The sequence below is a fragment of the Hyperolius riggenbachi genome, chromosome 5 (genome assembly GCF_040937935.1).
Source record: "Hyperolius riggenbachi isolate aHypRig1 chromosome 5, aHypRig1.pri, whole genome shotgun sequence".
Lineage (NCBI taxonomy): Eukaryota > Metazoa > Chordata > Amphibia > Anura > Hyperoliidae > Hyperolius > Hyperolius riggenbachi.
Window position 1 is genome coordinate 20,657,715 of NC_090650.1, and position 15,209 is coordinate 20,672,923.

Below are 15,209 nucleotides of genomic sequence, written 5' to 3' on the forward strand. Positions count from 1 at the left end.
TAAGGGGCTACAATGAATATCTGCAACTCTTCTTTGGGTAATCTTTGGTCCTTTCAGAAAAGACCATAGACCACCTTCAATTATGATCACATTATGCTGGCCGCTTCTAGGTTCTCTCTAGGTGAATAACAACCAATATCATGAGAGGAGGGTGTCCCAGAGACCTTGGTAGTATACATGTATCACTCACACTGCTTGTGTAACAGTTAACAAAAGTGATGCAAGTACAAAGGGAGTTATGCAGTTTGCGTATCTTACTACATAAATGACATAAAAATTGTATTCAACTTGACTGCGCTGTCTGCACACGTTACGTTTACCATCTTTATTGAATTACCCTCTTACCTGTTTACATAATGAATAAGCTCTCCATCTAGATGAGGTGAAAAATTAGTAAGGTGAGATACTTTGAGAGAAAACTTTATGAATCTTAGTTTTTAAAGGAGCTTGGGGACGCTGGTACGCATGCTTGATTTTTGACCAAGGGGGGCCATGAACGACAGTCTTAACCAAGTTTAGTACAGTGTATGTGTGCGCACCTGACACTTCTTATTGCAGTAAAACTGTAATTTATAGCTCTAGGTTATTAAGCTCTTACAGTAAAAAAAGGGGTATTGGCAAGTTATAGGTAGGATTGGGACTGTCCATACACATCATGTTACATGTAACTTCAGGTCACTTTAATGCCTAGGGATTGAGCTGTTGTTCTTCAATGTGTGTCTTTACAGTCTGGTTAGTGCCTCACCCTTTGCCGGACAGAATGACAGAGAGACATTAATGAACGTTCAGCAGGGAAAGATCAGCTGGTCCAGCCCATCCTTCACCCAGCTGAGCGACAACGCCCAGGACTTCATGAAACAGACCATACAGATGTCCCCAGAGTGAGTGTCATGTCTTCTGTGTGCATCTATCTTGTGCCCCTGCCCACTATCTCCAGCATGGACATCCATCTTGTGCCCCCGCCAACCATCTCCTGCGTGTGTCCATCTCATGCCCCTGCCCACCATCTCCTGCGTGTGTCCATCTCATGCCCCTGCCCACCATCTACTGCATGTGGTCATCTCATGCCCCTGCCCACCATCTCCTGCATGTGTCCATCTTGTGCCCCTGCCCACCATCTACTGCATGTGTTCATCTCATGCCCCTGCCCACCATCTACTGCATGTGTCCATCTTGTGCCTCTGCCCACCATCTCCTGCATGTGTCCATCTTATACTCCTGCCCCCCATCTCCTGCATGTGTCCATCTCATGCCCCTGCCCCCATTTCCTGCATGTGTCCATCTCATGCCCCTGCCCACCATCTCCTGCATGTGTCCATCTTATGTCCCTGCCAACCTTCTCCTGCATGTGTCCATCTCATGCCCCTGCCAACCATCCTCTGCGTGTGTCCATCTCCTGCCCCTGCCCACCATCTCCTGCATGTGTTCATCTCATGCCCCTGCCCACCATCTCCGGCATGTGTCCATCTTATACTCCTGCCCACCATCTCCTGCATGTGTCCATCTTATACTCCTGCCCACCATCTCCTGCATGTGTCCATCTTATACTCCTGCCCACCATCTCCTGCATGTGTCCATCTCATATTTCCGACCACCATCTCCTGCATGTGTCCATCTCATACCCACCATCTCCTGCATGTGTCCATCTTATACCCACCATCTCATACCCACCATCTCCTGCATGTGTCCATCTCATACCCACCACCTCCTGCATGTGTCCACCTCATACCCACCACCTCCTGCATGTGTCCACCTCATACCCACCACCTCCTGCATGTGTCCATCTCATACCCACCACCTCCTGCATGTGTCCACCTCATACCCACCATCTCCTGTATGTATCCACCTCATACTCCCCATCGCCTCCATGTGTCCATCTCATGCCCCCGCCCACTGTCTCATGCATGTGTCCATTCTATGCCTCACCCGTCTCCTGCAGTGAGGAGTGATTCCTTTTATTCTGGACCTGTGATAGAGATAAGTCATTGCTGCAGAATTTATAACATTCCTGTTTTTATTCTCCTGTAACAGTGCACGGCCCAGTGCCTCCCAGTGCCTCCAGCATCCCTGGATCGGGGTAAGTTGCTTTTTTTATTCCCAGCTGCATACAATTTGCATTCAGTTTGCATGCTAGTAGGAATTGACTGTGTTTCATTGGCCAGACACTTCATCCATCAAACAAATTTTCATGCCACCCAAATCCGACATTGAATTGCCTTAAAGTGAACCAGAGACAAAGCACCCTCATGTATTTTACCATATATATCAGTGGTAACATTAGAGAAAACACCTACCCTGCTCTCTGTTTCATCATTTACTGTTCAGAATGCTTCTTATCAGCCCAGATAAAATCCCCGACTGAGCATTCAGTCTGGCTTTGCTATAATGACTCAGCTATAATGATTCCTGAGCAGAGCCAGCAGGGGGCAGGCTTGGACTTGAAAAGACAGCACAGAAGACACACTCAGCTATAAAGATTCCTGAACAAAGCCAGACTAAATGCTTAGTCGGGGATTTTATCAGGGGTGATAAGAAGCAATCTGAACAGAAAATAATGAAACCGAAAGCAGGGTATGTGTTTTCTCTAATGTTCCCACTGATCTATATGGTAAAATACATGAGGGTGCTTCGTCTCTGGTTCACTTTAAAATAGTAAAGATTGGGGCGGGTGTTTCTGTGTTCCAGGAAACGTCAAGTCCGGAGGACACGCGACCAATCAGCTCAAAGAACCTGCGGTTCCTGGTGGCTCGCAGCCGGTGGCAGGTGAGGAGTCAGCTGTCTCGTTTATCAAATGCATATTAGTTTATTGATTGCGAGTGTCAACTAATGTCAGCAGTGCAAGAAAAGGCGGCTGCTATGAGTGATATGGCTGTATTCTCAGGACTGGTCGTGTGGTTGAAGACCCCCCTCTCCTATGTGCAGCAATCCCATTTTTACATGTGCTGCAGTTCCCTTCTAACATGTGCAGCCAGTATTGAATGCAGATTGCTGCCAAGGCAACTGCCTCGGGCCCAGTGGAGTCAAAGGGACCTGGCTAGCAAGGTAGTCACGTTGCATAGCTCCCAACTGTCCCTCTTTTGGAAGGACAGCCCCTCTTTGGGAGCCCTGTCCCTCTATCCTTCCTTCCTCCTCATTTGTCCCTCTTTCAGGACTGATGTACTGATCTATGTAAATATATGTCGTTTTCTACTGAAAATATGTTTAATTGACTCTAAACTTTATTCTCATTGTTTAAATTGATATATTTCTTATTTGAAAAATGTTAATATGAAGGAAAATGAACCAGGATAGAAAGGACCAGTGTGGTTTGAATTGTAAAACATTTTTGTTTCCTATGAAATTTTTATGGTATGTGTGACTCGGGGTGTGGTGGAGGTGTGATCAGGGGTGTGGCTTACGTGTCCATCTTTCTTATCTCAAAAAGTTGTGATTTATGACATTGTTCTGTGTCCTGAAGCAGTCCCACTCTGACATGTGCTGCAGCCCTCCTCTCCTATGTGCAGCAGTCCCCATCTAATAATAATAATCTAACATGGGCTGCAGTCCCTATCTAACTTAATAATGAGTTGGGAGACCATAATATGAGCAAAAAATTATCCTAAAATCTATATTAGCTCCCCCCAAGAGGCGTAACTATTAGTTAGTAAAGCAGAGAAGATTTGACAGAGCTGTGGGTTAACTGATCTCCTCTTACTGACGGACTGTAGCTGAGTTCATTCTGCCCAGGGGGGGGGGGGGGGGGGGGTCTGGGGCTGCTAGTGAATCTTGGATGAACAGGTCCTCCTTCTGGCCTGCAGTACTGTTGTTGAGTTATCCCAACCACATCCACAGCACCCACATGAGCATTTGTTTCACAGCGCCACCTCTTCTTTTGGAAGCTCTGCTGCCCCTAAGCTACAGTGTAGCACCTACAGGGTCCCAGCCTCAAGGCCAGTTCTAGTAACAGTTGGGCCTAAGGGCGAAATAAGCCCTGGGGGCCCCACAACAGACACCCCCAACAAAATAGCTGCATCAGAGGCCCTCTGTCTGTCAAAAGTTGAATGGTTGGCAAAGTGGGACCTTCCATCCCTTTGCAGAGGTGTATACATTGTATATTCATACAGGCTCATGGGCGGGACCTGAGGACTGAGTTTTCTATAGCCAGAGGTTTACTTTAGTTTACTATACTGAGACTTTACTGTAACATGAAAAAAAAAGAAGCTGATGAGTTGCTAGTAGAGTACACAGACACTTCATAATGTGTTTTGGAGTAAATATTATATTAGTTAGTCAGTCACGCTAGTCAAGAGGTACTGCCCACAACTGTGAAGCATGAGGTCATGAGTTTAATTCCCGGGTCATAGAAATAAAAATGCCGTATTTGTTTATTTCTATATACAATAGTTTGTGGCTGAAGTTTCCTGTACGACCCTCACTGTCTCTCACCCTTATGTTTTCAGCGCTCATTGATGTGCTATAAATCAATCCTGGTGATGAGGTCAATCCCTGAGCTCATGAATGGGAAGAGGGAGAGCACGTCGTTGGGTGTGCCGCGACATCTGGTGGAGTTCAGCAGTTCCTCTTCCAGCAGCGGATCTTCTTCTGATAATGAGAGCGATATCAGTCCTACCTCAAAAGACTGTAACCCGTCTCTGGAACTGCACTTGTCCATTTTCAAAATGTCTGAGAAAGATGATCTACAGCAGCCATCCAGACTGGAACCTGGAGCAGATAAGGACACCAAACTTGACTCGCAAGAAGTGGAAATGGAAAGCAAAGACGTGATACGTGAAGATGTACGTGATACATCTCCCGTGCTTGGAACCAAAAGAGAAAATGATGAGACTCCTGGCCTTACGGAAAGCCCCAGAGATCTGGAAGAAGATGAAAAAATGCTGGTTCATTCAGTAGAAACCTCACCAGGAAAGCCTCCATTGCACAAATCGGCCACTATTGAAGTTGGTGGCCTAGCTTCCAAAAAAGCCAAAACTGGGGCTATTGTTAGAGGGACATCTGCAGATAGTGCTTTGTTGCTTCAAAGAGGAGCTGAGAAGCCATCATTAGTTTGTGTACCAAGACAGAGTGTCATTAATAGCACTTTCTACAACCAAGCAGGGGAAGGGTCGGGTATGGCTTCCAGGGACAGCTCGGAGAAAGAGAAAGACTTCATGAGGCATCGAGAACGAGCGCGAAGAAGTTTAATGAAAGCTGGTTATTCACAAAAAATTCTTAGTGGGTTACGAGAGCCTTTGCTGGAGCAGTTTGCAATGGAGCAGAGAATGATGGCTCGGGATCCCACCCAGATGGACCAAGATGGTTTACTGGGTGCTTTGAAAAAATCTGCTTCTTTTGACACCGCCAAGGGATCCTTAAGATCTTCCTTCAAAGTTTCCAGCAGAAGTCGTTCTTTGGATGACAATAGATCAAGACCCTTGAGTGTTTACAGAGGAACAGTCATAGAAGAAAAAGATTATGTTTCGACCAAAGCTGCAAAAGGAGTACTTAAATCTGATGTTACAATCACCAAACGACATTCAGAAGGCTTACCGACTGCCCCTCCAAAGGTCACTTCAACACAGAGGCCTCTTTCTGCACCACCGGCTGATAGAAGTAATGGCATCATTGCAGTTTTTCATCATCAACCTCTACAAGATTTTGCTGAAAGTAAAGCTAGACAATCTTCTAGAGTATTGGGAGGAGAGGAAAGCACAATCATAGCTTTTATTAAGCCAAAACAAGAAACTGAGTCAGAAGAACCACTACAAATACATTCTTCCGTGGTGACAAAGGATACAGAGAAAGCAAAGCAAGATCCACAACTGACAGAGGAGAAAGCCTCTCGAGAAAAGGGACAATGCACAGACACAACAGGTGGAGTAAAATTTACAGTCCACACAACTTCTCATGTCAATGAATTCCTTGTCGCAGAATCTACAACACAAAAGTTGTCCGATGAAAACGAGGAGGAAATTGCAAAGGATGAAAAGCAAAAACAAGAGACTATGGTTCATCCAAAATGCCAAATTCAGTTTGTACAGTTCAAGGAAGACAATTCAAAACTAGCCGTGATACATCAAGGTGCTGCAGAAATCCTATCACTATCTAAGGACACCAAACTTCAACTAGAAGAGGTTCTTCAGCGTCCCACAACGCCTGTGAAACGAATATCTACACCATCTTCAAACTTTAGCGACAAAACTACTACGAGTGTGAGCAACTTAGAAGGTCAAAGTCTCCAAGATAATATTACAACCAAATTCATCTCCAGCACTTCTGCAACACATGAACATGAGGACAGCATAAAACCTTGCCTGAGCCAAAAGATTGAACGCAAAAGTGGTGATGATGATAATGCATTTCCTTCATTCCAAGCACTAGAACATAAAAGCAAAGTTCAGGAGGAAAGCGAGAAAATCTGCGACAAAGGTTCAAGATCGTCTGTATATACAGATGAACAAAGTGCCGTCATAGATGAACTTGTGGGTGAAATGTCTTCTTTATCTGAGGAGATGGAAGTGTTGGCCAGTGAGCAGAGACAAACATGCCAAGGAGGTCCATCTTTTCCACCAGTTACTGATCACACAGAAGAACCATCAGATTTGCAAAATGTCGAATGTTTCACTGAAGATTCACAAGAAATGGAAACGGAGCCAAGTCCATTTGGTGAAACTGTGAATGAGCCAACAATAACCTCGGTCTCACAGTGCAGCTTCTATGAGCCTCTGTCTCAGGCTTTTGTGACTCCATCACACCAGGAGCACTTTGATGAGTTCACCGCAGAAAGTTGCAGTTCTAGCAAAACCTTCATTTCTCATTCGGACAGTTCCGGGACGGGCCGAAGGTCCGACAATTTCTCTGACCTGGAAGAAGTTGGCAGGCATTCTGAAGTATCCTTGGTGGAAATTGGAGAGATCCACCATGATGTACCTTCCAGTGATTTAGACCATAAGAAACTTGTTCCTTTTGATTCCTCTCATCTCAATGACTTTTATGATATTTTTGCATTTCCTCAACAATCTCCTGGTGTCGATGAGAGCTTGACATTGTCCTCCGTGACACCGGAACCAGTGAAAGACTTTGTTGAAGCAGCAATGGACACATCAACGAAAGGAACAGTAAATGTCCCAAAGAGCTCTACGCCATTGCAACCTCTGCAGCCTTCTGACCTTGGCAAGCCCGCATTGAAAGAACGTAAATTCTCTCGAAAGCGAATCAAGCTCTTCCGGACTCATAGTAAATCTGAGTCGACTGTAAAGCCAGCAGAGTCCAGTCTGAAACAGAAAGTCAAAGCTTCGGTTGCCAACTTTTCAAGAATCATTAAGAAAAGGCAAGGGAATGGAAAAGACGGTGAGTTATTTATGACTTGTCTATGATTTTTGTGAATGTTATTTCATCAAAGTCAAAGGCATATCCAAAGAAAGAAATAAGGTAGCTTTAGCCAGAGCCAGACATTTGCATAGACTGTATAGACTGCGACGTAGGGGTAGCTGCATATGTAATGTGTGTGTGGGGGGGGGGGGGGCTTAATAATGAGCTGATTAGAGCTCATTATTAAGTGTCCAAAATGTTACCTCCCTTCCCAGGGCCGGTTCAAGTAACAATTGGGCCTTAGGGCAAAATTAGCATTGAGGCCCCTCAACAGACACCCCCGACCAAAAAGCGCCATTAGAGGCCCTTTGTTGCAGCCAAATTTCCCTCCTGGGCCCCTGAGCAGCCTGCTGACCCTCCCCCAATCACCTCCCAACTTAACAGACTCTGCAGAGTCCCTGGGGAGTAACAGTTAAGATGGGGGAGGGACACCTTGGGGGCCCCTACAGGCTCTGGGGCCCTGGGGCAATTGCCCATTTTTTCCTATGGTAGCTCCGGCCCTGTCCCTTCCCATCACAGATTTGCTTTAATGCATCATTTCTCTCTTCTTATCTCTTTTTCTCATAAATTATCTCTTCTAATAAGTTTATCTCACGCATTATCTCTTCTTATTTGTCTCAGTTCAATAATTCATCTAACTTTTATTTATTTTACGTCATGAATTATCCCACCTTATAGTTGAGCTGAAAGTAAGCTAGGTGATGTAATTCATTAGATAAAGAGGAACTTTACCGATACTAGTAGTTGAGAAGTAAAAAAATAGATGCTAGACCAGGCATGGGCAAACTCGGCCCTCCAGCTGTTACGGAACTACAAGTCCCACAATGCATTTGCCTTTATGAGTCATGTCTGTGGCTGTCAGACTACTGCGGGACTTGGATACTTGGGACACTGTGGGACTTGTAGTTCCGTAACAGCTGGAGGGCCGAGTTTGCCCATGCCTGTGCAAGATCAAAAAATGATTGATATTATCCATGTAATTAATTCTTAACCTGCATGTCATCATCTTTACTGCTGGCAGACAAAAAAAAAAAAAAAAGACAGACAGCACCAACTACACTTATCTATAAACATGGGGGTATTTAGGGTGTTTGGGAGGCGCCCAAAATATATAGTTGGAGTGTTGTGGAACAATCCCACTAAAAAAACACATATGAAAAGAGGTATCTTACCTCTGATGATGACTCAAAGCAAACATTTTTTGAAAAGGGAATCTTTAATGTTCATAACATAGGTTGTTGACAACGCATTTCACGGGTACTAGCCCACTTCTTCAGGTCAATACAATAAAAGTACCTTTAGTAGAGCTGTGTGGGGCGTGGGCCTCACACAGCTCTACTGAAGGTCACCCATTTCCCTGACCTAACGATACTGCACCATTGGGCTCCTGGTCTCCTTCATCCCATAGGTTCTGGAATTCTCTACCTTTCGATAGAAGAATCTGTGGAATCTAACCCACAACTACATTATCTAGAAACACAACCACTAACAAGGCTAAATGGTTGTTAATTGTACAGAGAGACATACTGCTTGCAGTTGGCAACAGCCCTGTTTTTTCCCACAATGCAATGAGGTTCATGGGCAGGAAACTGTCATGGCCATGGTCCTGACATCACTCTGTGGGCGGTGTTTCACCACAATATCATCCACACAGATCCCCTTGATGATCCATCACATACATTTGTCAAGCATAAGGAAACTGACATTTTTGTGGCTTCTCTGCTCCTGATAATGACTTTGGGTTTTATTTTAGTTCCACCTGAAGCCCCCAAAGTCCTAATTCCCGAGCCGGCAACCGTCAGCCGAATCTCTATGCCAGCCAAGAGGAGAGTATTGCCGTCTTTCAGACTACCCTCCCTCCCGACAAAGGATAAAGGTAACTATCACCAAAGCATTCTGGGTAAATCCACTCTGTGATCTTATGGAGATGTCAGATCACTTTAAAGGGTAACACCATTAAAGGGAACCTAAACTGAGAGGGATATGGATGTTTCCTTTTAAAGAGAACCTGAGGTGGGATTTAATTATGTTAGCGGGGCACAGAGGCTGGTTGTGCACACTAACACCGGCCTCTGTTGCCCCATGGTGTGCCTCCAGGACCCCCCTGCGTGCCGCTATCCCCTCCGCAGTGCTAGCGACACACAGCGTGTTGCCAGCACAATGTTTACCTATGCCTTGTCTGTTAGCGCTGCTCCCCCGCCTCCTCCGCATCGGCGCTACCCGCCCGCGTCCCTTCCCTCCCGCTGATTGGAGGGAAGTGACGCGGGTGGGTAGCGCCGATACAGAGGAGGCGGGGGAGCGGCACTGACAGACAGCGCTTAGGTAAACATTGTGCTGGCGGCACGCTGTGTGTCGCTAGCACTGCGGAGGGGATAGCGGCGCGCAGGGGGGTCCTGGAGGCACACCATGGGGCAACAGAGGCTGGTGTTAGTGTGCACAACCAGCCTCTGTGCCCCGCTAACATAATTAAATCCCACCTCGGGTTCTCTTTAAACAATACCAGTTGCCTGGCAGTCCTGCTGATCTCTTTGGCTGCAATAGTGGCTGAATCACACCCTGAAACAAGCATGCAGCTAATCCAGTCTGACTTCAGTCAGAGCACCTGATCTGCATGCTTGTTCAGGGGCTGTGGCTAAAAGTATTAGAGACACAGGATCAGCAGGAGAGTCAGGCAACTGGTATTATTTTGAAAGGAAATATCCATATCCTTCTCAGTTTAGGTTCCCTTTAAATGGACGTAGAATGTCATTACTCTTGCAGCAATTTCAGCATAGCTCCCAACTGTCCCTATTTCGGAGGGACAGTCCCTCTTTGGGAGCCCTGTCCCTCTGTCCCTCTTTCCTCTTCATTTGTCCCACTTTCAGGACTTTGTCCCTCTTTCTATGTAAATATATATATTTCTCTACTAAAAAATGTGTTTTATTGACTCCAAACTTTATTCCCTTCCTTTAGATTGCTATATTTCTCATTGTAAAATGTAAATATGAAGGAAAATGAAGCAGGATAGAAAGGACCAGTGTGGTTTGAATTATAAAACAACTTATTTTTCTTATGAAATCTTTATGGTATGCGTGACTAGGGTTGTGATGGGCGTGGTCAGGGGTGTGGCAGGGCGTGGCTTAATTGTCCCTCTTATCTCAAAAAGTTGGGAGGTATGATTTCAGTGTATTCTGATATGATTCAGATGAGGATTAATTTAAAGCAAACCTGAAGTGAAAATAAACTTATAAGATAATGAATTGTAGGTGTAGTACAGCTAAGAAATAGAACATTAGCAGCAAACAAAAGAGTCTCATATTGTTTCCCAGTACAGGAAGAGTTAAACTTCAGTTGTTATCTATACAAAAGCCCACTCAACTTGGTTTGAATTAGTGATGGGAATTCCGGCTCTTCTCGGAGAATCGGCTCTTCTGAATCGGCTCCCATTAAAGAGCCGGCTCTTACGGCTCTGAATCAGCTCTTCATTAAATATCACTAGACACCACTCAGAATCAGAGTAAAAGCCCCGCCCCCGTCTCCATGACAACTCCAGACTGCTTCTCTGACTGGGGCAATCCCTCCTGCTACTGCTCTGCTCCGCCCCGCCCCATACACTACTACAAGCTGGAAGAGGAGGACTACATCTCCCAGCATGCCTCATCGCCCTTTATTACAGACCAAAGCAGGGCTGTGTGGGGCGGCTGAGGCATCGGCTCTTTTAAAACTGAGAACCGGCTCTTGTCGTTCGCAGCAAAGAGCCGGCTCGTTCGTGAACGACCCATCACTAGTTTGAATACAGTCCTGTTTTCTGAAGCACTGAGACAGCCAAGAAACAGTGAGAGGCTGCTTGAGATAAGGTTTCACTGCAGGAAAGTTCAAAGGGCCATTATTTCTGCTTTGTTTTATGGATGAAAAAAATGACAGTATGATGCAATGTTATTTTAAGGCTATATAACTGAAAATAAAGATATGAGACTATTTTTTTTTCCTTCACAGCTTATCTCTTTGTTTACTGTATCAAATTCCTTTCACACATTCACTGACAGGATGAGGAACCAGTGAATTATAAAGGGAAGGGGGGAATCCCTCTCCCTGCATCTGTTAACCCTGTGTGTACTGTACTTTATACCTTTAGCAGTCTCACTAGCAGCTGCTTGTCTCTCTGAATGAGCTGTCTGCACAGAGCAGAGGAAATTTATTTTGTTATGTGCTGCATAAACTTTTGTATTTGTGTGTGAAACCCGACAGCCAGGCTTTTCATATAACACTGTAGTCTCATATGCAAAAAACAGCACTCGCTGTGTATCACTAAAGCACAGACTCCCCTTTTGCTAATGATTTGTTCCAATGTAACTACAACCTACACACAACGAATTACAGCTTTTGCCTCTGATATTTAACATAAAAAGTAGGAAATGTTTACACAGCTACTTCAACACTATTTGTACATTGTCATTTTAGAACACTTGGTTATTGATAGTGTTGCTTTAATACTGATTGCCAGTTTACAGAATCCCTTTAAAATTAACACACTTCCAATGCTGTTGTCCTGGGCGGGGCGTCTTCCTATTGGTGCCTCCAAAGCACAGCAGGCAGTTCTTATGTCAGACGTTTTGGCCGGTAAAGCTCTGTAGGATTTTTCTGTTGTTGTTTCATCTCCTCCGTCTATCTCCACAGCCCCAGCGTTCGTAGAGGAGCTGACGGATCAGACGGTGGTGGTTGGTCACATGGTAACGTTATCCTGCAGGACATCTCAGCCAGTGACCAACGTGGAATGGTTTAAAGGTAGAATGAATATGCAACTAAACTTTTCTTACAGATTGTCTCTTAGTAGCCTGCACACAGAAAGTCTCTCAAGTCTCATCTCCTGCAGTCAGGGATAAAAGAACAGCTAATAGCTTGGAACCTAAGCTCACTGCCATATATGACTGCAGGGAAAAATTAAACTAAACCTATTCACCCCTTCAGACCTCCCTTTTTTTAAAAGCACAAAAAAAAAGACAAGGCTTTGTTCTTAGAACTTATAATGGCACAGCAAATTTTTGGAGCAGAGGGGGAACTGTAAGGCTCCATTTCCACTAGCCGCAGCGCATCCTACAAGATGCACAGCGGCACTTCCTGTTGTGTGAGCACACAGCCGAATCCCGGTCCGGAAGCCGTGCCATGCACAGCTATGGGAACCGCTGCCACTCGCACAGAAAAGTGCTGCAGTGTCGTCCGAATGGCTATGGCAAGTGATTCGGACGGCTACGGCTTTATCCCTTATGGCAGAGTTTCCCCGCACGATTGGCCTGCGGGGAAACTCTGCGGATTTGGCCTGATTTCTGCCCAAGTGGAAAATAGGCCATAATTCGGTTTTAAAGTATGCCCGAAGTAACATGTGACTTGATGAGATAGACATGTGTATGTACAGTGCCAAGCACACAAATAAACACTTTCCTAGCAGAAAATGGCTTCTGAGAGCAAGAAAGAGATAAAAAGGGGAATTTCCTATCAGTGAGGGACACACTGTAGTCACTTCCTGTCGGAGTCAGGACTGAGTCAGCCACTTACATACCTGATATTTAACTCTTTCAGGCAGAGAAAGAAAAAAAGGTATAGTTAGCATAGTTATTTGTGTGCTAGGCACTGTACATACCCATGTCTATCTCATCATGTCACATGTCACTTCGGGTGTCCTTGAAGACAAATGTGGAAAAAATACTAATACAAAAATGAGAGAAGCTCTGTGTTGCCCCCTAGTGGCTCTTCAAAAATCCTCAGCTATAACTATCATTTAAAAAACAAAACAAAAAACAAACAGACATTATTTACAAATATTTGCAAATACACAATAAGGGCTCGTTCACACTGGAGGCGTTTTCGTCCTTTTTTCACACACAAAACGCTTGTGCAATAAATGTCTATGAGAAGGTTCCTATCAGCACGGGTTGTGCACTGTGTGGCAGCAAAGCGGTGCCTGGACCATTTTTGGGGCGATTCTGCCTCAATGGAAGGTATAGGAGAAACGCAAAACGCTCAGAAATTGCAGCGTTTGCATTCGCGTTTTTAAGAATAAATACATTGTACTTATTCTTTTCCGGGTCAAAGAGTTTACTTCCTGACTGGCGTCAGAAAGTGAAAAAACGCAATCGCTCGGCAAAACCGCTTAGAAAAGCGTTTTAAAAAAAACAGTTTGCCGGGAATCGCAAAAAAACCCCCCAAAAAACGGCAAAACCCGCCCAACGTGAACGCTAACACAAACGGAACGCAATGCGAACGAGGCCTCAGAGCCTTTTTCCACTGATCGTAATTTTGAGGCGTTCTGGAAATCGCAGGGACACCGTGACTATCACTGTAATTGTGGCATCCCTTTCCTACTGCAGCAATCAGCCGTGATGCAATTTTTAACTAAGCGCGATTTCCCTGCAATTGCGTTTAAGTAGTAGTCTATGGGAGTGCACAAAAATGGCATAGCAAACAGTACTATGCGATCTTTGCGCAATTCACCTTTGCGACATGAAGTCCTGTCCCCTTCATTCCCAAAATTGCATAACGACAACTGCATGAAAAACCATGCTGTAACGCCCAGGAAATCACATTTGGAAAATAATGCAAACTGCAATCAGAATTGCGGCGTAATTGTGAATGCAATCACAATTTGCAGTGAAAAAGGTCTCTAAAGAGGAATTTTAACAACAAATGGTAGAAGGGGGAAAAAAATAAATCAAGATATTGCAAGGTATATACGAGAAGAAAGGTCAAGAAATGATTGATATTCACTGTGTAACGCATTTATGTTGTTTGATCCACTGTGGGCCTGGAAGTCATCATCTTTACTGCTGGCAGACAAGGGGAAAAAAAACAGACAGCCCCAACTGTCATCATCTATAAAGACACCCACTAACATTGTAATAGACTGAAAAGGTTTGGCAGCAGCCGTTATTTCCCACAATGCAATGAGGTTCACAGACAGCCAACGGTCAGGACAAAGGCGCTGACATCACACTGTGGGAGGGGTTTCACCACAATATCAGCCATACAGACGTCCCTGGTGATCTATTTGAGAAAAGGTAAAGCTCTCTCGTGGGAAAGGGGGTATCAGGTACCCCTTGTGACCCTCACAGCCCGGGGGCCCAGCTCACAGCCCGGGGGCCCAGCTCACAGCCCGGGGGCCCAGCTCACAGCCCGGGGCCCAGCTCACAGCCCGGGGGCCCAGCTCACAGCCCGGGGGCCCAGCTCACAGCCCGGGGGCCCAGCTCACAGCCCGGGGCCCAGCTCACAGCCCGGGGGCCCAGCTCACAAGGGTCATAAAACAAGTGTGGACATCAGAATCCTTACACCCATAACACGTGTAACCACAAAACAGATGATCGGGCCCTTTCCACTAGCACACAATCACAAATCACAAACGCCAGCGATTGCGATTTTTCATTCGCATTGCATTATCACTCTAAAAAAAAGCTCCAGAAAGCGATTGCGATTTGTGCTTTCCAAATCGAATTACTGTAGTGGAAAATACTTCTCACGATTTCTATGATAAAGTAACAACCCTAGCGATTTAAAAATCACCAGCGATTTGCGATTTTGCGATTCCGCTGTTCAGTGGAAAAAGGCCCATCTGAAGGATGGTCCCCTTTATCAGAGGGCATGAAATAGTTGGGGGCCCCGTACAGCTCTGGGCCCCTCTGCGGCCGCAGAGGCTGCTCCCCTGTAGTTACGCACTGCTCATATCTGTACAACATTTGAACTGAACATCACTTGACCAAACTACAAGTGATACAGCATTCTGTGATGCCTGCAAGTACTCCAGCCTAAACAAGCATACTGTCATTAAGTTACATTAGCTACATTAATTAAAATAGATGGGTAATATAATCTCTTACCCACCCGGTTTTAAAAGA

At 45.2% G+C, this 15,209-nt stretch overlaps 1 protein-coding gene across 15 annotated transcripts in view; it reads left to right on the forward strand.

The window, feature by feature from the left end:
* The window catches only part of OBSCN (obscurin, cytoskeletal calmodulin and titin-interacting RhoGEF), a 511,999-nt gene that overhangs the window by 474,749 nt on the left and 22,041 nt on the right, over positions 1 to 15,209 (forward strand). For all 15 annotated transcript variants that reach the window (XM_068235137.1, XM_068235143.1, XM_068235140.1 and 12 more), the window contains 6 exons: positions 729 to 881; positions 2,032 to 2,077; positions 2,686 to 2,763; positions 4,440 to 7,326; positions 9,101 to 9,223; positions 12,004 to 12,111. In XM_068235137.1, the coding sequence (XP_068091238.1) occupies positions 729 to 881; positions 2,032 to 2,077; positions 2,686 to 2,763; positions 4,440 to 7,326; positions 9,101 to 9,223; positions 12,004 to 12,111 (3,395 nt within the window). The remainder of the gene's footprint in view (positions 1 to 728; positions 882 to 2,031; positions 2,078 to 2,685; positions 2,764 to 4,439; positions 7,327 to 9,100; positions 9,224 to 12,003; positions 12,112 to 15,209) is intronic.